This window comes from Pelodiscus sinensis, chromosome 20 (assembly GCF_052426305.1).
Source record: "Pelodiscus sinensis isolate ZL-2025 chromosome 20, ASM5242630v1, whole genome shotgun sequence".
Taxonomy (NCBI): Eukaryota; Metazoa; Chordata; order Testudines; family Trionychidae; genus Pelodiscus; species Pelodiscus sinensis.
In genome coordinates, this window is record NC_143071.1 from 19,139,512 (window position 1) to 19,163,515 (window position 24,004).

General features: G+C 51.4%; 1 protein-coding gene across 1 annotated transcript in view; it reads left to right on the forward strand.

The window, feature by feature from the left end:
* Positions 1–24,004, forward strand: part of MYO15B (myosin XVB) — a 96,735-nt gene that overhangs the window by 32,031 nt on the left and 40,700 nt on the right. The window contains exons 14-25 of the mRNA XM_089771932.1: positions 595–690; positions 1,286–1,417; positions 4,258–4,383; positions 4,849–4,926; positions 5,361–5,509; positions 5,724–5,769; positions 7,956–8,080; positions 9,564–9,681; positions 10,999–11,174; positions 12,416–12,509; positions 15,746–15,823; positions 23,776–23,833. Of these exons, the coding sequence (XP_089628058.1) occupies positions 595–690; positions 1,286–1,417; positions 4,258–4,383; positions 4,849–4,926; positions 5,361–5,509; positions 5,724–5,769; positions 7,956–8,080; positions 9,564–9,681; positions 10,999–11,174; positions 12,416–12,509; positions 15,746–15,823; positions 23,776–23,833 (1,276 nt within the window). The remainder of the gene's footprint in view (positions 1–594; positions 691–1,285; positions 1,418–4,257; positions 4,384–4,848; positions 4,927–5,360; positions 5,510–5,723; positions 5,770–7,955; positions 8,081–9,563; positions 9,682–10,998; positions 11,175–12,415; positions 12,510–15,745; positions 15,824–23,775; positions 23,834–24,004) is intronic.

A 24,004-nucleotide genomic window follows, 5' to 3' on the forward strand; every position in this document is an offset into this window, starting at 1 on the left:
TGCGGGCTATACCTGTGCACGGGGTATGCAAGACTTTTTTTACTCAATCAGGGAAAACTGCAGGTTATACACAGGTACGGGTAATACTCATGTGCGGGTTATATGTGCTAATTTATGGTACTTTGCATTTGTCCTTATTGAATTTCATCCTATTTGCCTCAGACCATTTCTCCTGTGTGTCCAGATCATTCTGAATTATGACCCTAACCTCATTTTTTGAGGAGTACAGGATCTTTCGAAAAAGGGTTTTATTTTCAAAAGATCCCCGTCTAAATTTCCATTTTACTATCGAAAAGCCCCATGTCGAAAAAACCGCGGCCGCCACTATGCAAATGAAGCATGGGACATTTAAATCCCGGCTTCATTTGCAATTTCGAAGTGTCTAATTTACATCCCTTTTTCGAAAAGGGATGTAGTTTAGACACGGCCTTAGCTATTCAATGGTCGGCTTTGGCTCCAGGACTGCCTTCTACTCTCAGGTCAGTGCCTAGCACAATGGGACTCTATTCATGATTGGTCCTTTGGCATTACTGTGATAAAGATGATAATAGTAACAGAAAAGAGTGAGGGATGTGTCTTTCCACACGTCTACAGGACCTGGGGGTGAACAGCTTGGAGCAACTGTGCATCAACTTTGCGAATGAGCATCTCCAACATTTCTTCCGTCAGACAGTCATTACCCAGGAAGAGGTAAAACAGAACCCTCACCAGCTGGTGGGGAATGACACACATGCAGTGAGTTAAGTCAGTCTCAGCTGGATGGAGCTCCCTAATAGGCAAGGAGGGGGTTGATGGGAGCAATTTCACTTGTTTGACACCTATGTTCTCCCTCCCCAGGCCATCCTGCTGAGGTTGTGTTGCCTGTGACCCTGTGCTAATTCTGCAGTAAGAGTGTGAGAGGAGTCTGCTAGGGCCCTTCTCCATTTTTCAGGTTTTTAAGGAGCATAGTTGGGATTTGAGACCCTGACCACACCTGTAACTTTAAGGCCTGTTTTGACAGCTAAGTGGTTACACTTTGCTTTGCCTCCGGGCAGGAAATCAGGGTAATTTCCAGACTCAGGATCTCTTACACTCCTTGTTTTCTTGCTCTAGTATAGCTCTCTCCTCACAGATTGGAAAGAACATTCACAATCTTAGAAGAGGGTCCCATGGGTTCTAATGGGGGAGCTACAATGCACGTTTCTAACAGTATCAATTAACAATTGGATCTCTCTACTAACTCCCTGATGTCACATCATTTTCATGGTGTGTGGGCGGGGTTGGCTGAATGACCTGTGCCCTGCAGGAGGAGTACACCCAAGAGGAGCTAGTCTGGATCCCCATTTCCATGATACACAAAGAGTCATGCCTGGATCTGATTGCTGCAAAGCCCCACGGCATCTTACGCATCCTGGATGACCAGACTTCATTGGCTCAGGTTAAGAACACATCATGGCTATCAACCATGCCTGGGATAACAAATTAAGTGGGAAGAAGGGCACTGGGATGTGGATTCATTTGACACTAGTGAATCCCGATTTTGACGTCCATTCGACATTCAGATCCAGTTTTACTGACCTTTCTCAGGGTTGCTGTTCTGCTAGAGGAGATTGCGTTTACCTCTTGTAAGGGGTACCGTGGTAGAAGACATTTGTGAGATAAGACAGTCTAAAAAAGCTAGCACTATTCCACTGCTTGGAAACTGATGTACTTCACTTTTAAAAAGTCCTTCTTAAAAGAAGTTTGGGTCAAATATTCCAAGTGTGCTTTATTTTGTTGACCTCAGTGAGGACGGTGCCTTAGATTGTTTTTTGAAAAGGTGGGGTGGTTATTTTGTAGTTATTCACAGATCTAAAAGAAATCGGATGAGACCAAAAGAAATCTGATGAGGTTCAACAAGGACACATGTGGAGTCTTGCACTTGGGACAGAAGAATCCCAACCACTGTTACAGGCTGGGGACTGAATGGCTAAGCAGCAGTTCAGCAGAAAAGGACCTGGGGATAGCAGTGGATGAGAAGCTGAATATGAGTCAACAGTGTGCCCTGGTAGCAAAGATGGCTAATGGCATATAGGCTGCATTAGGACGAGCATTGCCAGCAGATCTAGAGAAGTTAGGGATGTTAAGTAGCGATTAATTTACTAGTTGAGTAGTCGATGGAATTTCCATTGACTACTCGACTAGTTGATAAGCACTTTCACGCTCCGCCTTTTAAATGTACAAGAGCCCCAGTGGAATGCCCTGTGGAGCCCACAGCCAGCAGGAAGACTCGCTGACTCCAGGCTCCACATCAGCGCTTTCGCTTTGAAATTTCAAAACTGGCATGTCGCGTGGAGACCGGGGTCAGCTGGGATCCTGGGCTGCACCCAGCATTTCAAAGCGGCAGTGCCACATGGAGCCTGGGATCAGCTAGGGAGTCCCCAGCTGACCTCCGGCTCCGTGTGGTGCTGCCACTTTGAAATGCCACGAGGAGCTTGACGCTGGGCTCCCTACGGCATTCAAAGTGGCATTACCCTTCTTCTCATAGACTTTTAGGTCAGAAGGGACCATTATGATCATCTAGTTTGACCTAACCACATGCAGGACTTAACCCCTTGTTGCTTCTATATGTTAGAGGCAGGAAGGGGGCAAGAGTGACTAAGCCTTTACATCCCTAGTTATTAGTCCCCTTTATTCGGCACTGGTGAGGCCACATCTGGAGTACTGTGTCCAGTTTTGGGGCCCCCACTATAAAAAGGATGTGGACACATTGGAGAGGGTTCAGTGGAGGGCAACCAAAATGATTAGGGGGCTGGAGCGCATGACCTACGAGGAGAGGCTGAGGGATTTGGGCTTATTTATTCTGCAGAAGAGAAGAGTGAGGGGGGATTTGATAGCAGCCTTCAACTTCCTGAAGGAAGGTTCCAGAGAGGATGGCGAAAGGCTGTTCACAGTAGTGACGGATGGCAGAACAAGGAGCAATGGTCTCAAGTTACAGTGGGGGAGGTCTAGGTTGAATATTAGGAAAAACTATTTCACTAGGAGAGTGGTGAAGCACTGGGATGGGTTACCTAGGGAGGGGTGGAATCTCCATCCCTAGAAGTTTTTAAGTCTCGGATTGACAAAGCCCTGGCTGGGATGATTTAATTTGGGCTGGTCCTGCTTTGGGCAGGGGGCTGGACTTGATGACCTCCTGAGGTCTCTTCCAGCCCTGGGAGTCTGATTCTATAATCTAAAATGTCAATCTTCTTCCATCTATCATAGGCTATCACATAGACGGCTGGTGTCTGAGAGGGGAGGGAGGTTAGGGAGGGCCACACAGAGGAACAGGGAAGAGGCATGAGGGAGCACCCATTTAGCAATCGAATGTTGGTAGAGCCACAGGGAGTGGGGATGATGCACCTCCTGGGCACTACTACAAGTCACCTGTGGTTGTCAATGAGGACTCAACCTCAGACCCTAGCACTGGCAAACAGAGCTTCTACTCTTAAATAACAGGAGTGATTCTAATACCGTAGCTGGTAAATGCAGTAAGTTCTTACCTTCTTATGTGAACCATCGACGATCAGTTGGGGCATAACTCAGCTGAACAGTGGGTCACATATACAGTTTAAAGCAGGGTACAGAATAATTTTTGATGGGTGGGGCACTCCAAGAATTTGGCAAGTGCATAAGGGCCGCACTTTTCTAGGATATTAATGGAGGCGATGCAGAGTCCAGGATGGAGGTTGGGTGCAGAAAGGAGCTTGGAATAGGGTTGTGGGGTGCAGGAGGAGCATGGGGCTTGGGAGAGGGGGTATGGGAGCAGGAGTGGGGGTGGGTGCAGAGGGTTTGGGTTACGTGAGATAAGGGTGAAGGAAGGGGGGCAGAGGGTTGGGGGAGGGAAGGGCTGGAGTGTCAGGTGCAGGCTGTGGCTGGGAGGCACTTACCAAGGTGGCTCCTGGCCAGCAGCCCAGCGGCTCCCTCAGGCAGGTTCCCTGCTTTCCAACCCCCCGCATGCCACTCAAAGTGGCGCTCAGAGAAATACATGGCTCCCACAGCTGGCTGCTCTGAGCTGTGTGTGGGGGCAGGGCAGATAGGAAGCCTGCCGAAGGCTCCTGCTGGTCCATGGGCTGGAGCTGGTGGATTGGTGGGCTGGATCAGACCTATGGGCCATATTTTGCCCACCCTTAGTTTAAGGTGTGTCTGGTTCCCTTTAAGGTACCAATGTGACTTTAATTCCTTAACCCCAGTTTAACAATGGCTCTTCAATCTGCGAATAGGCTTCAGCTCTCAGGCATGTGTCTATCTCCTGCACAGGCCACTGACCACACCTTCCTCCAGAAGTGCCATTACCATCATGGAAATAGCCCTTGGTACGGCAAGCCCAAACTGCCTTCGCCAGTCTTCACTGTGCAGCACTATGCAGGTCCTGTCACCTACCAGGTATGCTCTTGGGCCGAGGTTGGAGCAGACCCAGAGCAGCTTGAGCACTGGGTATGAGGCTATGTTCCCTTTAAGCTTTTTCATCCATGTGCAGAATACGTGTTTCTATGTGCACCAAGGCATGTGTGAATGTGCACCACTAGGATAAACAAAAAACCTAGCTACGGGCGCTCTGCTAATCAGCTGGGCAGCATCTGAATCTCTCTTGAGCAGCTGGACAAGTGCTCAGCTTACAGGGAACACTGGTACTAAGGACAGAGATGATAAAGTGTCAGTATTGTGGGAGCTTGGGGGAGCCCTTGTGTTCTCAGGTTACAGTGGGCTAATTCTGAGCCATTGTAGGACATGTCAGAAGATCGGTGGAAGGGACTTTTTGCAGAATGCTGGGCTGCATCCGTCGGTGATGAGGCTTTAGTGTCTGGTTTTGATGGTCTCTCTCTGATTGGTCAGAGCTTGGTTTTACAGGTTCACAAGTTTCTGAATAAAAACCACGACCAGCTTCGCCCAGAAGTCGTTGAGATTTTCTCCCAGAGTCACCTCCAGGTACAGTATTCAGGGTTGGGCTGCCTCTGGTGCAGGAGCCTGTGTTGCTTTCTTCAGGGAAGCCTGAAGACCCAGGTGACGGGGGCTAGTTGGGGAAATAGTAAGAAACTTTACACAGCCGTTTGGGAAACCTGCACTGAGTGATGGATGTAGGCCCATTCCACCAAACTCATTGCTGACTTACCTTCTGAGCTCCCTAGGGAGATCATGACAGTGCCCAAGGCATATGTATTGTATATGCTTTACCCACTCCATGGGCAGATGGGTGAGGTGGGAACATCCTCTGATTGCAAACAGGCCCAGCCCTGCTTTTGTGGGGGGAGAATGATGGGGAAGGGTCCTCATCCTTTGACTATAATAATTCCAGAAACTCGTCTTTAATAGCACAAAGGGGAGTGTTATTCACTGACAGCCCCTTTTCCATCTCTTTCCAGCTGGTGTCCCACCTATTCCAGCAGGCCAAGGGACATCACACACAGCAGGGGGAGCTGGCCATGAGAGGTAAAGGGCTTAAGCTTCATGTCTCTACCCTGGTGTCCCGATTCCAGCAGTCCCTGCAGGATCTCACAGCCAAGCTGAGGAGGTGAGGGGGACCATGATGGCACTAGCCCCGCTGCAGGCTGACTAACCTGGGGCTTGGTCTGCGGGGAGCTTGGGGGACGGGGATTGGGCGACAGAGCCAGTGCGGCAGAGACTGAGTTGCTCTGGGGATTTGGGAGCTCCCTTGTCCCTGGGGTTAAACCAGGACGTTTCTGGGCGGGGGCCGTTAATGTGTCCTCCCTTTCCTCTGCCCTTAGGAGCCATACTTTCTTCATTCGCTGCATCACGCCCAACCCAAAAAAGGTGAGAGCACTGCCTGCTTTGGGTGGGAGAAGCCACCACAGGTTCTGTGGGACCCCTCAGACAGAAGAGTTCACTCCCATGCTCTCCAGCCTTCCCCACTTGGCCTGCTGCCATCTGAGCATCCCTGCATTTTGAGGTGTCTCCTCTGCTCTGCTTGCTCAGACCACTCTGGAGGAGGATTTCAGTGTTGGCTACATGCTCTGCTCTGTCTCTCACAACCTCTCCCCACAGGGTCCCTCCTTCACACCTGTTGGGAAATTGCCTCCAGAAAGTGACAGGCAGGATGTGGAGAGCATCTGGTTGGAAAATTGAAAGTGGAAGGCAGCTTGGGTGAAAGTGATCATGGAATCACAGAGTTCATGATTCTAAGGAATGGCAGAAGGGAAAACACAAAATAGAGACAACGGATTTCAGAAAGGCAGATTTTAGTAAACTCAGAGAGCTTGCTTCCCATGGGAAGCAAGACTGAAGGAAAACAACTGAAGACAGTTGGCATAACAAGTGGTGTTCCACAGGTGGTCTGTTTTGAGTCCGGTTCTATTCAATATCTTCATCAGCGATTTAGATATTGACATAGAGAGTATGGTTATAAAGTTTGCAGATGATATAAAACTGGGTGGGGTTGCAAGAGCTTTGGAGGATAGGGTCATAATAACAAATACTAATCTAATTCTTACAACATAAACACAGCTATTTCATAAGCCACAGATATCGTCCACAGTTACAGTAAACATAAGTAAAAAGAAAACTAAAAGTAAAATGTGAATAGTTCAGTCCACACAAACACAACGAGAAGAGACTGAGAGATCCCAAAAGCTTAGATTTAGTTCCCCGAAGTTTCAGTTTGTGCCAACTCATCAAATCTGCACCATATGCTGAGTCTGAACCCTCTCTCCACTTGCTGTAGGGAATCAGGTGGGCTACGTCTACACTGGCATGATTTTCCGGAAATGCTTTTAATGGAAAAGTTTTCCGTTAAAAGCATTTTCGGAAAAGCGCGTCTAGATTGGCAGGACGCTTTTCCGCAAAAGCACTTTTTGCAGAAAAGCATCCGTGGCCAATCTAGACGCGCTTTTCCGCAAAAAAGCCCCGATTGCCATTTTCGCAATCGGGGCTTTTTGCGGAAAACAAATCTCTGCTGTCTACACTGGCCCTTTTGCGCAAAAGTTTTTCAGAAAAAGACTTTTGCCCGAACGGGAGCAGCATAGTATTTCCGCAAAAGCACTGACGATCTTACATGAGATCGGACAGCTGGCAAGTTTTCAAGCGGACAGCTGGCAAGTTTTTCCGCAAAAGCAGATGATTTTGCGGAAAAACTTGCCAGTCTAGACACAGCCATGGAGTCCAGGCAGACTCTTCCTCTGCTGTGGATCACTGCTAGGCAGCCAGCTCGCTGATTAACCAGCCAGTTAACTCACAAGTGAACCAATTTAAAAACCTTGTTACAAGAAAATACAAAACCTGAGATCAACAAAACAGAACTGACTCTTTCCCCATTGCTACATTTAAAGAGGAGCTGAAGAATCCTACTGGCTGAGAAAGTGAACGAAAACAGTTTGGCTAAAATCAAAACAACATTCCAAGCATACAACTAAAACAGAAATTATTTTCCCCTCCCACTTTCCCCTTGCTGTAATCAGCATTGCACATGATCTCTGGTAGAGGGTTAACATCATTATTACTTGCTGCAAAGTGCTACAGAGTGAAGGACAGCATCTGCTCTCTGCTCCTGGCTCAGCTCCTCCCAGCTCACACAGGGCACAAGGCCCTTAGAAAAGCAGCTGCCCTGCCTGCTGGCTCATGGAGTCTGACCCCAAACTTCCACACCCAATTCCTCAAGCTTCTGGGTGTGGAGTGTTAAATCAGCTCAGGAACATTAATGCTAAGCTCATTCCTATCTCCTGCACAGAGATAGCTCCCTATTAGGTGCATGGGTTACACTTGGTCCTGCCGGGCGGGCAGGGGGCTGGACTTGACAGTCTCTCAAGGTTCCCTTCCAGTTCTAGTATTCTATGAGTTTAATCATCCCACCCTCCAGCATGGCAACATCACTGCATGGTGACTGGAGGAAGCTTGGGGGATAAACCAGCAAGGCATGGCTCTTATTAATTGCCCACCTTTCTATTTGTCCATTCCCTTTTCCCCATCCACCTTGGCTTCCCCTTCCCCATGGCTTCCTATCACAGCTGTCCGACATCTTTGATGTGGAATATGTCACTTGTCAGCTGAGGCATTCTGGGATACTGGAGGCCATCCATGTCAGGAAGGAGGGATACCCCATCCGCATCCTGTTTCAGCACTTCTTAGTCAGGTACTTCAGTTTGTCGTCTCTTCCTTTTGGCTGGGATTTCTAGGCAGCTCAAGGGAACCACAGTGCCAATGACGCAGGCTACGTGTGTGGCTGTTTCTCTGGGGCTTCCGCTTTCAGGCTTGTTTGGATCTATCTTAGGTAATTATCTGCCCCCCCCCATTACTGTAGTATCAGAGCCCCTCCCAGTCTTTAACATATTTATCTTCACAATGCCCTGTGAGGTAGGGAAGTGTCAATGCCTTTCCTTGTAAGAAAAATAAAGAGATGTTGGTGTATAATGAAAATCAGAATCTGTTCTCCCCAAATGCCTCTAAAACAGTGTTCCCCACATAGTGCTCCACGGAACCCCGGGGTTCCGCAAAGTCAAAGTAAGGGTTCCGCGAGAACCCGATCACTCCCCCCCTCCGAGCCGGTCTTAGGGGGCAGATGAGCTGAGCCACCATTTTCACGGGGCCACCAGCTTTTTTTTTGCTTGACAGTTTCCCCCTTCCCTTCCCCTGCCCCTTTTTTTTTGGTCAACCAGTGTCCCCCAGCGGGTTTTTTTGTTTTGTTTTTTGTAAAGGGTTCCGTGGCCAAATAAAATTGGGAAACACTGCTCTAAAGTGTCGAGGTTTGGGAAGGAAAACATCTGAACTCAACAAACAGAAGGGCTGTGTCTAGACTGGCCAGTTTTTCCGGAAAATCAGCCGCTTTTCCAGAAAAACTTGCCAGCTGTTTACACTGGCTGCTTGAATTTCCGCAAAAGCACTGACTTCTTACTGTCTGAAATCAGTGCTTTTTGCGGAAATACTATGATGCTCCCGTTTGGGCAAAAGTCCCTTTTGCGCAAAACTTTTGCACAGAAGGGCCAGTGTAGACAGCTCAGATTTGTTTTCTGCAAAAAAGCCCTGATCATGAAAATGGCGATCGGGGCTTTTTTGCGGAAAAGCGCGTCTAGATTGGCCCTGGACGCTTTTCTGCAAAAAGTGCTTTTGCGGAAAAGCATCCGTGCCAATCTAGATGCTCTGTTCCAAAAATGCTTTTAACGGAAAACTTTTCCGTTAAAAGCATTTCCAGAAAATCATGCCAGTCTAGACGTAGCCAAGGGGTGCAAGGATTTGGTAACAGGAGACTGGAGGATGCTCGCCTCAGTAGGCCATGAATTCAAATCCAGCCCTTGCCCTGGCCTTGCAAGCACAAACACATGCACAAGTAACTTCCTGCACACAGGGAGTCCCCTGGCATGGAGCGTGCAGAGTTGTTCACGTGTGTGAGCGCTGGCAGGACTGGCTCCATACTCGTAGCTGCTGAAAGCCACTCCCCTGGGATGGCTTTCTGGTGGCCTGTGTGAAATGATCTCAGTTAAGTTTCTAATGAAATGTCCCCAAGACCCCATCTGCTGCCAGTTGCATCCAGGAGCTCATCTGTGCCTGACTTTGCAGAGCTGCTGAAGTTCTGGGTTTTGTTCTCTCACCTGATCCAGGGCATCCCCTGTGTCTTTCAGGTATGGGACCCTGATGGTCCCAGGGCAGAGCTGTTCAGAGCAGAGGGACCGATGCGCCGCGCTGCTCTCACATGTAGTGGGGCACCCCTCGGACCTCTATCAGATTGGAGTGACAAAGGTGCTGTCTAAGGATTCCCCTGTCTTGAGCCCAGAGCTTTGTCCACCCTCTTGGTCCTGATGTTATGTAGGGTGCTCAGCTCCCGCCGCACACAGCTGGGTGGGAGGACTGATCTCCTGCCCGGGCCGTCTCTGTGGTTTGATTTCCATTTTACATATTTGTTGAGCTGGAGAAGGTTAGTGCCTGTGAGAGGGGGAGACTGAGCGTAGAGCGGGCCCTGAGTCCCTAGGCCAGCCAATGAATGTACTTGGGCCTCCATTGTGCTAACCTACAGCATCCACTGGTGTGCTGCTGCTGGGGTCCCTGTGCCTGGCACTCCTGAGGTACCTCAATCCTGAGCCAGAGCCCCCTGTTCCAGCCGAGGCTGGATTAAGAAATTGGCTCTAGGGGCTGTAGCTCAGGCCCTGGGCTTAAGGAAGGCCCCCACAAAAGGATTTCCGGGCTGCCAAAAGTGCAGATCTTTCTGTGGGACCCCTTAGCTCCGAGCCCTGGGCTGCAGCCACTCAAGCCCCGGAGTTCCACTTTTGCTGGCAAGGGAGGGGGTTTGTGGCTCCACGTGCTGCCATTCCACCCTCCCCCCAGGCCGGAGCGACAAACTCCAGGAAGTTCCATCTGTGCACTTCCCTCGCCTGCAAGCTCCACCTTTGCAGCTCCCATTGGCTGAGACTCACAGCCAATGGGAACTGCGGGGAGCAGTGCCTACAGGCAAGCACAGGGCAGTGCACAAAGGCACCTGCTCCCCCCTCTCTGGGGCCTGTACCATCAGAGAGGTGCTGCCCCACATAAGTGCCCTACACCCTAACCCTTAGCCCTCTCTCACACCCTACCTCCCTCTCAGATCAGCACCCCCACCCCCAGCTCCTTCCCTGAGCCTGCTCCTGCACTCTTAACTCCTTGGCCCCAGCCTGGAGCCCCCTCCTGTACCCCAAACTCTTCAGCCCCAGCCCAGAGCCCGCACCCCCAGTTGGAGCCCTCACCCCTTGTACTCGGCCCCCTGCCTCAACCCACCACCCCCTCGTGCACGCTGAAGCTCTGGACCCAGCCCAGAGCCTCGGGGGCTCGACAAAATCTAATAGCCCTCAGCCCTCAGAAGAGTTAATCTGGCCTGGTTCCAGCCCTCCCTAAATAGAGAAAGGACCTGGAAGAGTCCAAGTGTCACCTGATCTAAGAACAATGACTCATGTCAGTGGGTAGCCTGTGTCAGGATGGGCGGCAGCGGCTCCATGGGGCTTGGGTTACATTAAGGGGTTGTAAACACCCGTGTCTGTTGTGGACACTGCCGCTTCTTGTAGGTCAGCAGCTGTTTCTTCTACCCAGGTCTTCCTGAAGGAGAAGGCCAAGCAGCTGCTGGAGAGACGATGGAGCCAGAAGCAGAGCTGGGCCATTGTCACCCTCCAGCGGAACATCCGAGGCCTCATCAGCCGCAGGCAATTCCAGATCTTCCGGCAGAAGGTCACGATCATCCAGGCTCATTTTCGGGGTCATCAGGCAAGGTCAGAGGTCAAAGGCCAGACCCATGCTTGTATGTGTTGGCCAGTTCTAAGCATAAGCATCTGCTGTGGGCCGTGCACAGATCCAGTAACTCAGAGTCCTGCCCGGTGCCCCCATGCGGGGTGGTGGGGACAGGATGTGCACTGCCCGTCTGAATGGCTCACCTTGTGGGCTTGTCCATGCGAGGGGCGGCATCCTGCTTGACCAACCTTTACCCAGGGTGGTATAACGTGGCTTCAGAGCGCAATGATTGAGACAACCCCGACAGCAGTTCTCACGTGGCAAACTAACCTCCTTGCTAGGTGGAAGCAGAGTTTCTTAAGCAAGTGTAAGTAACACCCACTGAGTGTGTGCTCCGGGCCCCCCTCTGTCAGTCCACCGAAGACATGGGCAGATACAACCACCGCTCTAGAGCTGTGACTCTTTAATTCAAGTGGTAGCAGCCTATGCTTTAGCTTTAGAGGTTCCCAGTTCAATACCTGCTATAAGGGTGGTCCTCCCATAAGCCAGCACAGCGTGAGGACTCTCGCCCTGTTTGCCCATCTGTGTGCTTAGAAAATTATTTCAAATATGGCATTAAGTCCTGTGGTGCATGGGGTCTTATGTGCCCTGTGTCTGTCCTTCCTCGCATAGGAACAGCTAAAAAGTTCGCCTGTCCCTGGGGCCAACCCCACAAGGTTCCTGTATCCTTAGGAAGGATCTTTCCTTCTGAGTCATAACTAACCAGACTCTTGTTGCTCCTAAAGCAGAAACTTTAGCAGAATTGGTTGTTAATCCTTGAGGTCAGGAGATGGATAAGAGCAATGACTGGGATTTGCAAAGGTGCCGTGGGGAGGTAGGTACCTAAATCTCATTGAGTTACATTGGGAGTCTGGTGCCTAACTCCCTTGGGAATTCCAACCCAGATGAATTCAGATGGCAAACTGAAGCTTTGTCCGTGCTCACACTGTTTTGCTGAGAGTCGTATGGGGATAGCTAAACCGGCCAAACCCCGAGGCCAGGCATGCAGGGACACTGATACCCGAGTGCCTGTGCCAGTATAGGTGGGGAACCTGGCATAAACTATGCTGATGGAAGCCCAGTACACTGGGATAACTGCATCCACGACAGGGCTTCTGCCTGCATAGTTCCATTGGTTATACAGCAACCCAACCCCACAGACACAGCTGGAACCGCTTAGTCCACACAGCCTGGCCTGCTTTGCTGAATTTTCCTTCTCTCCCTGCCCCCGCTCTGCTCTCAGGAAGCGCTATAGGAGGCTGAAGATGATGCTGGTGCAGCTTGGGATGGTTGTTTTAATCTCCAGGCCCCTGGTGCAGACACGGAAGCGCTGGCAGGTAGGCAGAGGAGCAGATGGCACGCGCGGCAGTGTCAGGCCATCTTAGTAGATGGTTCTGGGATTTAGACAGTCACATTGTCCCAGCCTGTGAAACCTGCCTTTGGCTCTCGGAGTGGAAGAAGGGGCTGGGAGCGAGCAGGGACAGAGGACTTGGGCTGATCTTTGTCTTGCTGCACATGGAAAATACCTTCAGGGTACGGCATGGCCACCTGTATTCATGGGCAGCGAGTTATATGGGCTCGTGGTGCCCATGGTCCAGCAATATTCAGAGCCGGGGGCCCTGCTCCACCAATATTTGGAGATGGGTCTCTCCCCCGGGCCTGCCTGGAGCAGGCTCCGGCCCCCACCTGCCGGCCCCCCCGCGCGTCCTCCCACCCCAGCCCCAGAGCGTCCCCCCCCCGTCCCGTCTCTGCCGTGCGTAGCTTTCAGTCTGGCACCCCCGTGCTGGTGCGCACTGCCAGCTGCTGCTGCTATGTGCGGTGTTCCCAGGAGATGCCCGGGTGTGACGTGATGTCACAGCCTGGGACTTTAAAATTGCTCGGCGTGGCGTTGCGCCGTGCGGCTTAGCTCCAGGTTCAGAGTCCTGGGACTTCTGGGGTCCAAGCGCAGACTCTGGCCCTGCAAAGTGGAAGGCAGAAGGTAAGGTAAGGGGAGAGAGAGGGGGAGGAAGGGGCTTGTGCGGAGGGGGAAGGGGAAGAGAAGGGGCTTGTGTGGAGGGGGAAAATGGGGGAGGGGGAGGAAGGGGTTTGTGTGGAGGGGGAGGGGGGAAATGGGGGAGGCGGAGGAGGAGGAAGGGACTTATGCGGAGGGGGAGGGGGAAAATAGGGGAAGGGGTGGGAGAGGAAGGGACTTGTGCGAAGGAGGAGGGGGAAGAAAGGGGAAGACACCAAGGGACAGGGTGGAGGAGAAACAAATGCCAGGGGGCCAAATGCAGACAATGAGGAAAAGGGCAGGAGGGGAGGTGTCAGTGGGAGTGGGGACAGGGTGATGCTGGGAGAGGAGAGAGTAAGCGCTTTGGGGGCTAGAGGGAGGAGGGGGAGGTGCTGGGAGAAGGCTTGAAAGAAGGGGTGGGCATGAGAAAGGTGGGGATGGAGCAAGTCATGTGTGAGGGCACAGAGGGGCATGAGGATAATGGGGGCAGAGAGTGGTGAGGGGGTGGGCATCAGGGAAAAAGAAGGCAAAGGGGGCAGGGGCAGTAAGGGAAGGTGCAGGTGCCAGGGGATTCTGGGGGTGAAACAGAAGGGCAGACACCTGCAGGGGAGGGACCAGCACCAGAGGAGAGAGGCAGGGCAGGTGTGTAGAGGGAAGTGTTAGAAGAGGGGATGAGGAGGGGTAGCTCACACGATCAGTGAGGCTACTGGAGGAGTGGGCACAGGGGGGAGAGAAGGGCTGGTGGAGGGGGGCAGGAGGGCTGAGGGCAGTGAGAAGGGCAGGAGTCAGGACAGCAGAGGAGGGTGAGGAGTTGGGGGGCAGCAGGCACCAGGGGAGCTGATGGAGCAAGGGGAGGAGACATGGCAGCAGAGAAAAAAGGTAAAGGTTTATAAAATATTTATTAATAACTTGGGTGCCACAGTGGCACATCCAAGCAAGCCACATGAACTCAGTACTGGTGCACAACACAAAATTCATTCTGCTCATGGGAGGAAACTCTTAGGCTGTGTCTACACTGGCGGCTTCTTGCGCAAGAACATCTTGCGCAAGGGTTCTTGTGTAAGAAGTCATGCACAAGAACACGTCCACACTGCCATGTGCAAGCTGTGCTTTTGCGCAAGAGCACCCATTTTAGCCATAGGGGTTTTTTGCGCAAGAAATCCCTGCCGAGCATCCACACTGCCCTCTTGGCAAGAGAGCTTACACCTGTTAGAAAAGAGCGTAGCTCTTGTGCAAGACGCCCTCTCTTACCATGCCGTACTGTAAATTTCCTTGCGCAAGAGCAGGACAGTGTGAATACTCTGTGGGTTCTTGCACAAGAATGCACGAGTGTAGACATAGCCTTAGAGGGAACACTTTCCCCAGCTCTCTGCCCCCGAGTTAATGTCACACACCTTGGGTTAATGCAATTGCAGGATAGTTGCATGAGGGGGGTTTGGTGGGGGCCAAACTAATCCCTGTTGGTAGGAGGATGGTGGGAAAAGTCCTTCGAAAGGGATGACATGACACCTTTTACTTCTGGTCACGTGTCCATCTTGCCCCAAGTGTGTTATCTCCAGAGGCCTGGGTAACGGGGGTCAGGGGGCATGGTTAACGGGGGTCAGGGGGCATGGTTAATGGGGGTCAGGGGGCGTGGTTAACAGGGGTCAGGGGGTGTGGCTAATGGGGCACCACCAAAAATTATACAAATCTGCCGCCCCTGCCTGTACTGCCAGAGCAGGGCATGTGTTCTCAGCTCTGCTCCAATCCCTCTCCAGAGTAACCCCAGCAAATCCTCCCATGCCCAGCCCTCGTGTTTGCCTTCTAAGGCTCTGCTCCCTCCCAGAGTGACAACAATGAAAGGTCTCAAAGTTCACCTGCTAGAACCACAGCCTAGCCCCCCCCCCCCCCCGCCCCGTGGCATTACGCTGGGTGGACTTTAGTACGCCTGCCTGTTCTCCAGCCCAGCCCTGGCACCTTCCCGTCTAGTCACACATCCTCAGCAGACAAACAGGAGAGAGGGAGCGAGACAGCTGCACAGCCTCCGAGCAGGAGGCAGGTGAGTAGCATCGGGTGGGACGGGGTTGAGTGTCCGTGCCCGCAAACTGGGAACGGGCAGAGCTGGATGGGTGCACAGCTCCCCTGGGGTTCCCAACCAGCCGTCCAGGAGAGCCCCCTGTTTGGATACCTCTCTGGGCTGGATTCAGGTTTTTCAGCTGCCAAGAGAGGGAGCTGACCCACATTTCCGGTCACTGTGTACTTTGTGGGGCGTTGTCACGTGTATCCCGTGAGACAGTAATTGCCAGGCTATCTGGAGAGCAGGCTGTGGGGTAGGGGCTCCTTTCTGAGTGTGTTCAGCCTGGGAACACGGGGTCTTTGATGTACTGCGGGGACTAAGGGTGGTGCCCAGACCTCGGTCCCCCGAGTAGCTACATCCTAAGAAGATTCTGTGTTCCCCCTCTCCCTTTAACGCACTAGCTGCTGAAACGGCAAGCCAGCTCCTGCACATGCCCAGGAAATCCTGCTCATCCAAAGCATTTCCCCTCCGACATGCCTGGCACGCCCCAGGAAGTGCCCTCATGCCACTTCTCTTCCTTCTGACAGCAGCGCCGTGAGGACAGCCGGCAGAGAGCCGAGTCGCTGGCCAGAGGTGGTGAGGAGCGTGGTAGCTGCCCCGGAATGGTAGGTCGATAAGTTCCAGTGCATCAGCTAGGAGGGCCTGGCCTCGTTTATCCAAACAAACCAGCCTGCTGGGGTTTCCAGCAGTGTGACAGACAGAGATAAAGGAGCCAGATGGCTGCAGCTGTTGTAACCCAGCCAGCTGGCAGAGGAGGCCCAAGGGAGCCGAAGTGCTGCAATTCCATGAGATAACCTGCATCAACAAGGAGCAATAGGGTCACCCAAGTGCCTGGGGATGAGCTTTGGAAACAGGCTGAAGGGGCTTGGCTTCCACGTAGAAATGAATTTAATCCTAATGCTCAACAGGACTCAAATCTCCTTTTCTCAGCTGTTCTGGGTGACCTGCAAAATCAAGGCCCTCGGTCCCTACCACTTGCCTTTGTTACAGATCCCATGGGATTGTTCCTTGGAATTAGGGATGTCAGCTGCAGGTCAGGGGCCAGAGAGGGGGAATGGTGTCATCATCTTCTCTGGCACTGAAGCATGCTGTTGCTGTGACACACCCATGTTCCACCCCAGAGGTGGCTACTTTGGAATGATTGTTCCTATATGTGGGTGTGTATTGGGGACAGGGGTCTGCCAATAGAGGCGAGAGAGCCAGTGTGGGTCAAGGACTTTGGGGTAAAATGCAGTTTATAACTGTAAGCTAGTAGCAGCAGTCTTATCTGTAAAGGGGGGTATTGTTCGGGTATCAAGTCTGATACTTGTATTCATATCTGTACTGATGCATAATGTACCTAGACCTCTGTGAGGCAGCTCCTCTTTCAGAAGCAGCCTCCAGGTATCTCCCGCTGCGGTGCCACAGTTCCAGCTGTGTGCCCGTATTTCAGAAGTGAGGCTGTGAGTTTCTGCTGCCATGAAGGAATTAACGCCTAGGCTACCGTTGCGTTGGCATCATACGGGATACATCCCACTAAATCTTAATGGCTTCTAGGATGGATTGTGCCGGCTAGAACAGAACCGTCAGCCTGTCACCTGCACAGTGGCAGTGGGGAGGGGCCCAGGACACAATTGGATTCCCTCTGAACAGAACATTTTTTGGGGAGAAGTTTGGCCTTGAATCATCCCCATTTGCAGCAGGCAGGGCCTCGCGCCTCCTGTTGAACTGGAGAGAGTGGTTTGCTCAGCAGCTCCCGGGGGAAGCGGTTCTGTGTGCGACATGAAGCCCACCTGAGGCTGCAGCCAGCCAAGCAAAAGCCAGTCCCCCTCTTCCAGGCCTGGCCCCTGCCTGGGATTTGCTTTGTTCTGTTCAGACTGAGGACTGTGGAAATGATGGTGCTTTCACTTTATGCAAATAGGGCCTTCACTTTCAGTTCGTTCACTGGAGCCACGCTCCTGGTTGCCTTTTGGGTTTAGGGTGGGGCGGGTTCACATGAAGCCGTGCTAGGTTGTTGAGCTTGAGTTTTTGGACTTGTTTCAGCTCAGGCCAGCTTGAAGCTGAGGTCAGGTTGTGTGACTAGCAGTGAAGCATATGATAGGTCTATGGAGACCTTGTCTGCACTAGAAAGTTGTGCCCCTTTGCTGGCCTAGTTAAGTTAGAATAGTGCAATTCTACTGCAATAAAGGTGCCTTCTGCTGCTATAGCTGTTCCCTTATGGAAAGGGGAATAAACAATACGGCTGCGTCTAGACTGGCAGGTTTTTCCGCAAAAAAAACTTGCCAGCTGTCTACACTGGCCGCTTGAATTTCCGCAAGAACACTAATATCCAGCCTGGACCTCTTCCACTGTAATTTGAGACCATTGATCCTTGTTTTGCCTTTCTCCATCCTCTTTGGAACCTTCCTTCAGGAAGCTGAAGGCTGCTATCACATCCCCCCTCACTCTTCTCTTCTGCAGACTAAACAAACCCAAATCCCTCAGTCTCTCCTCGGAGGTCATGAGCTCCAGTCCTCTCATCATTTTGGTTGCTCTCCGCTGGACCCTCTCCAATGCATCCACATCCTTTCTATAGTGGGGGGAGGGGGGGACAGAACTGGACACAATACTCAAGTTGTGGCCTCACCAGAGCTGAATAAAGGGGAATAATCACTTCTCTGGATCTGCTGGCAATGCTCCTCCTAATGCACCCCAATATGCCATTAGCCTTCTTGGCTACAAGGGCACACTGTTGACTCATATCCAGCTTCTCATCCACTGTTATCCCTAGGTCCTTTTCTGCAGAACTGCTACTTAGCCATTCAGTCCCCAGCCTGTAACAATGTTTGGGATTCTTCCATCCCAAGTGCAGGACTCTACACTTGTCCTTGTTGAACCTCATCAGATTTCTTTTGGCCCAATACTGTAATCTGTCCAGGTCCCTCTGGAACCTATCCTTGCCCTCCAGTGTATCGACCTCTCCCCCTAACTTAGTGTCATCTGAGAACTTGCTGAGGGTGCAATCCATCCCCTCATTAATAAAGATATTGAACAAAACTGGTCCTAGAACAGATCCTTGGGGCACTCCGCTAGAAACCGACCGCCATCCTGACATTGAGCCGTTGATCACTACCCATTGGCCCGACAGTTTAGCCAGATTTCTGTCCATCTTACAGTCCATTTATCCAATCCATACTCCCTTAACTTGCTGGCAAGAATATTGTGGAGACCATATCAAAAGCTTTGCTGAAGTCAAGGTATATCACATCCTCTGACTTTCCCATATCCACAGAGCCAGTTACCTCATCATAGAAGCTAATCAGATTGGTCAGGCACGACTTGCCCTTTGTGAATCCATGTTGACTATTCCCGATCACTTTCCCCTCTTCCAAGTGCTTCAAATGGATTCCTTGAGGATCCCCTCCATGATTTTTCCAGGGACTGAGGTGAGAGTGACTGGCCTGTGGTTCCCTGGATTGACCTTCTTCCCTTTTTTAAAGATGGGCTCTACATTTGCCTTTTTTCAGTCATCCAGGATCTCTCCCAATCTCCACGAGTTTTCAAAGATAATGGCCAAAGGCTCCACAATGACATTTGCCAACTCCCTCAGCACCCTCGGATGCATTAAATCCAGACCCAGGGATTTGTGTATGTTTAGCTTTTCTAAATAGTTCCTAACTTGTTCCTTCCCCACTAAGGGCTCTCCACCACCTTCCCATACTGCGTTGCCTAGTGCATTTGTCTGGGAGCTGACCTTGTCCGTGAAGAGAGAGGCAAAGAAAGCATCGAGTACTTCAGCTTTTCCCACATCATCTGTCACTAGGTTACCTCCCTCATCCAGTAAGGGCCCCACAACCTCTCTGATCATGCTTTTATTGCTGACATGCCTGTAGAAACCTTTCTTGTTACCCTTCACATCCCTTGCTAGCTGCGATTCCAATTGCACTTTCGCCTTCCTGATAACTCCCCTGCATACTTGAGGAATATATTTATACTCCTCCCTAGTCATCTGTCCAAGTTTCCACTTCTTATAAGCTTCCTTTTTGTGTTTAAGCTCATCAAGGATGTCCTCGGTAAGCCAATCCAGTCGCCTGCCATATTTGCTTTTCTTGCTGCACATCGGGATGGTTTCTTCCTATGCCTTTAATAAGGCTTCTTTAAAATACTGCCAGCTCTCCTGGACAACTTTCCCCTTCATGTTAGCATCCCAGGGAATCCTGCCCATCAGTTCTCTGAGGGAGTCAAAGTCTGCTTTTCTGAAGTCCCTGATTGGCCTGGGCATGGGAGAGTGTGCCTAGCCTCTTCCAGGGCATGGGTGCAGGGGGGGAAGGGCTTCCCCTCCCCCAGACCAATTGTGGTCTGGGGGTGGGGTAGCCCCACCCCTTCCTATTTAGGCCCCTCCCCTCCCGGGGTGGCCGTGGGCTGATTCAAAAATTTTTGAAGGGGCCCCCAGGCAAAAATTATTGCCCACCCTTGCCTTAGGGCATGTCTACACTGGAGCTGGGAGCATGCCCTTCCCCCAGGCTAGGTGGAGAGACTCACGTTAGCTCTGCTCGAGTTATCCTGCTACAAATAGCAGTGGGGATGATGTGGCACAGGTGGCTGCCCAGAGGTCACATGGCTTGGCTCAAGTGACTAGCCTGTTGAAATGAATGGGATTTCTGACCTCAGCCAGAGGAGAAAGACTTGGTCCCAAGAAGGGTAGCAAGGTACGTCCACTTTGAGTAGGTGTACACATCAATGCAAGGTGCAGATGTAACCCACTTGCCTTCTGGGTGTGGGGCACTGTCCCAGCTAGTGGGACCGAGACCATCTACAGAGAGAATATTGAGCCTTAGCTGAGAGCCAGCTGGCTTTTAGCTCCTGCTGTAGAGTTGCATGGTCTCAGCTCCAGAGGTCCCAAGTTTGATTCTGCCTGCTTGTGTTACACTGAGAAGGAGAGAACTATGGGTATGTCTACACTACAAAGTTAATTCGAACTAACAGACGTTAGAATAGTGATAGAGATGTAGCCGTGTTAGTCTGGTGTAGCTGAAACAAAATACAGGACTATGTAGCACTTTAAAGACTAACAAGATGGTTTATTAGATGATGAGCTTTCGTGGGCCAGACCCACTTCCTCAGATCAAATAATGGAAGAAAATAGTCACAACCATATATACCAAAGGATACAATTTAAAAAAAATGAACACACATGAAAAGGACAAATCACATTACAGAACAGAAGGGGGATGTGGGGGGCGGGGGGGGAAGGAAGGTGAATGCCAGTGAGTTAATGATATTAGAGGTGGGGAAGGGGAAATGTCTGTGAATTAATAGTATTAGAGGTGATAATTGGGGAAGCTATCTTTGTAATGGGTAAGATAGCTGGGGTCTTTGTTAAGTCCAGTGCGGAGAGTGTCGAATTTTAGCATGAATGCCAGTTCAGAGGATTCCCTTTCAAGTGCAGATTTGAATGTCTTCTGAAGTAGGATGCAGGTTAGCAGGTCATTGAGACTGTGTCCTTTCTGGTTGAAATGACAAGCAACTGTTTTTTCTTTGTGATCCTGTCTAATGTCTGTTTTGTGGGCATTGATTCTTTGGCGAAGTGCCTGAGACGTTTGTCCAATGTACATAGCAGACGGACACTTTCGGCACATGATAGCATAGATTATATTTCTGGAGGCGCAGGAATATGTATTCTTGATCTTGTAACTCACTTGGTTAGGCCCAATAATGGTGTCAGCAGAGTGAATATGTGGACAAAGCTGGCAGCGGGGTTTGTTGCAAGGGAAAGTACCAGGGTTGGTATTAGTGTGGTATGTCGAATTAACTTTGATAGGCGCTACACATGCAAACCACTAGTTCGAACTTAATTAGAACTAGCGGAGCGCTTAATTCGAACTAGGTAAACCTCATTCTACGAGGACTAACGCCTAGTTCGAATTAAGCAGTTTGAATTAAGGGCTGTGTGGCCACTTAATTCAAACTAGTGGGAGGCTAGCCCTTCCCAGCTTTCCCTGGTGGCCACTCTGGGCACCACCAGGGAAACTCGTCTGCCCCCCTTCCGGCCCCGGAGCCCTTAAAGGGGCACGGGCTGGCTACGGTGCCCGTGCCAGGTGCAAGCCTGCCAGCACCCAGCCAGCAGACCCTGCACCTGGCACAGCATGAGCCAGCCACCCGCTGCCACCCAGCCCTCCCCCTCTTCCTGGGACCAGGCTGGCGGCTCCCAGGAGCCTGCCCAGATCTGCAAGAGGTGGGCGCCTGCCTGGTCTAGTGCAGACATCGTGGACCTCATCCACGACCTCCGCACTAGGCACAGGAAAGTGGCCGTCTAGGGCAGGATAGCTGCCAGCATGGCCACCCAGGAGCAGGTTTGCATGAAAATCAAGGTGGTCCAGTGAGACCCCCGACCCTGAGCCCTGAGCTTAGAATGGCCGTACTGGGTCAGACCAAAGGTCCATCTAGCCCAGTAGCCTGTCTGCCGACATCGGCCAACCCTAGGGACCCTGGAGGGGATGGACTGAAGACAATGACCAAGCCATTTGTCTCGTGCCATCCATCTCCAGCCTTCCACAAACAGAGGCCAGGGACACCATTTCTACCCCCTGGCTAATAGCACTCCATGGACCCAACCTCCATGACTTTATCTCACTTCCCTTTAAACTCTGTTATAGTTCTAGCCTTCACAGCCTCCTGCAGCAAGGAGTTCCACAGGCTGACTATTTGCTTTGTGAAGAAGAACTTTCTGTTATTAGTTTGAAGCCTGCTACCCATTCATTTCATTTGGTGTCCTCTAGTCCTTCTATTATGGGAACTAATGAAGAACTTTTCTTTATGCACCCTCTCCACACCACTCGTGCTTTTATAGACCTCTATCATATCCCCCCTCAGTCTCCTCTTTTCTAAGCTGAAAAGTCCCAGTCTCTTTAGCCTCTCTTCATATGGGACCTGTTCCAAACCCCTGATCATTTTAGTTGCCCTCCCCTCTCCCACCCTCTCTCTTCCCCTCTCCCACCACCTTTTCCCATTCTCCCCGAGTTTTGTTCAATAAAGAGAGTGTCTATTTTTGAACACGTGTCCTTTATTTTGTACATCAGGAAGGGGGGCTAGGGAGGGGTAAGTGGAAGGAGGTGAGGGAGGAATGGGGTACGAGCCCCCAATGGGGAGGACTGGGGTGGCTCTGCGGGCTCCTCAGGGTGGAAGCTCTCCTGCACCCCCCTGATTGACCCCCCCTGGATGGCAGCCTGCGGCAAGTGCAGCCGGGCTGATGGCCGAGTGCTGTGATGTGCCGAGTGTGGGCACTCAGGGCACTCCAAGCCAGGACTGCTTTGCAAGCGGGGAACCCCTGAGAACTGTCTGTCTGGGGTGGGGGTCGAGTCCCTTTAAGCACAGCCCTCGGCTAGCCTGAGGCAGCAGCTCCACGCTCTACGTCCTAATCTGCTGCCCTGCCGGCATTGCTTCCGGCCATCCTTAACCTCGGTTCAGGGTCCACTCAGTGTGAACATGCTAGTTCGAATTAGCAAAACACTAATTCGAACTAGTTTTTAAGTCTGGATGTGCTAATTCGAATTAGCTTAGTTCGAATTAACTAATTCAAACTAAGTTAGTTCGAATTAGCGCTGTAGTGTAGACATACCCCTAGGGACCAGGTTACAATCTCATAAATGCAGATGAACTCCATTAACTTAATGGCCACCTTTTATTATTTGTATAGTAGTGCTCTTGGATGCTGTAAAATAATGAAAAAGCAGCTGCTGTGGGGGTGGGGGGAACCCAGAAACATGGTGTGACGGCGCGTTGGGGTTTTCCCGTCTCCTGCACCCCTGTAATGGCACGGACAGACTCCACCAGCCAGTAGAATAGAGGGAGTTTATTGCTTCTCCAGGGTACAGCACAGCACAGATGTCATCTGGTTACAGGAACTGGGGCTAAGAGGCCTCAGTGCCCCCCCTTGAGATGGGGGGTGGCTGAGCCCTACAATCCCAGCCCCCTCCCTAGCTCCTTCTCCCCTGCTTCCCAGACCGAAACTAAAGACCGTCCCTTCCAGCCCTGCCCCCCAGCCAGGGGCAGCATTCCACCTTCCTTTGTTCCTCTCTCTGGGGGGTAACTGGTAGAACAGGTTACCTTCCTGTCCCATCAGCTACTCGGCTGGGCCGTGGTACAGGCAGCAGCCAATGGGGGTCACCCACAGACCAAGCCTAGCAACCAGCAAGGTACCCACACTACGTCACACATGGTCTCATTTATTTATGCAAAACTAGGAACCCCTTGGACTTGGGAGAAGTAACCAAAAAGCAATAAGTTTTGTATATTTCCCCCAGTAGTGCTTGGCCATCAGCAGCAATGACTCTCTCCTACTTTACCGTCCTTTCAGTGCGACTCTTATTTATTCCTTGTGTTTGATAAGCTTCTAGAACCCCCCACCCACCCCCAAATATTCTGGTTGGCTCAAATGCTCAAGGTCTGGCTCCTTCCACACTGTCGTGGGACTCAGTGGCAGCGTTTCCCAAAGTCTGAGTAAAAACACCGCGAGTCAGACCCTGTTTTCACCTGCCATTTTATTTTTCTTTGGCTCCTGCTACTTTGATTGCTGATGCTTTGCTCCCTCTCTCCTCAGGATGTGGGCCTGCTGGAGATCCCGGCAGAGCTGGCGGCCCTCCTGCACTCTGCCAAAGGTAAGAAAAATCCCCTGTCCCAATCTCTGCGTCCTAACTCGGGGGGTGTGTGTGTGTGAGAATGGGACCAACCCCTGCAACTTGGTTGACACACATCTCTGTGAGCTGCAGTGCTCCTGTGGGCATCCAGCACCGTCTGCTCGTTAACAGTTGCCTTGCCCTGATGGCTAA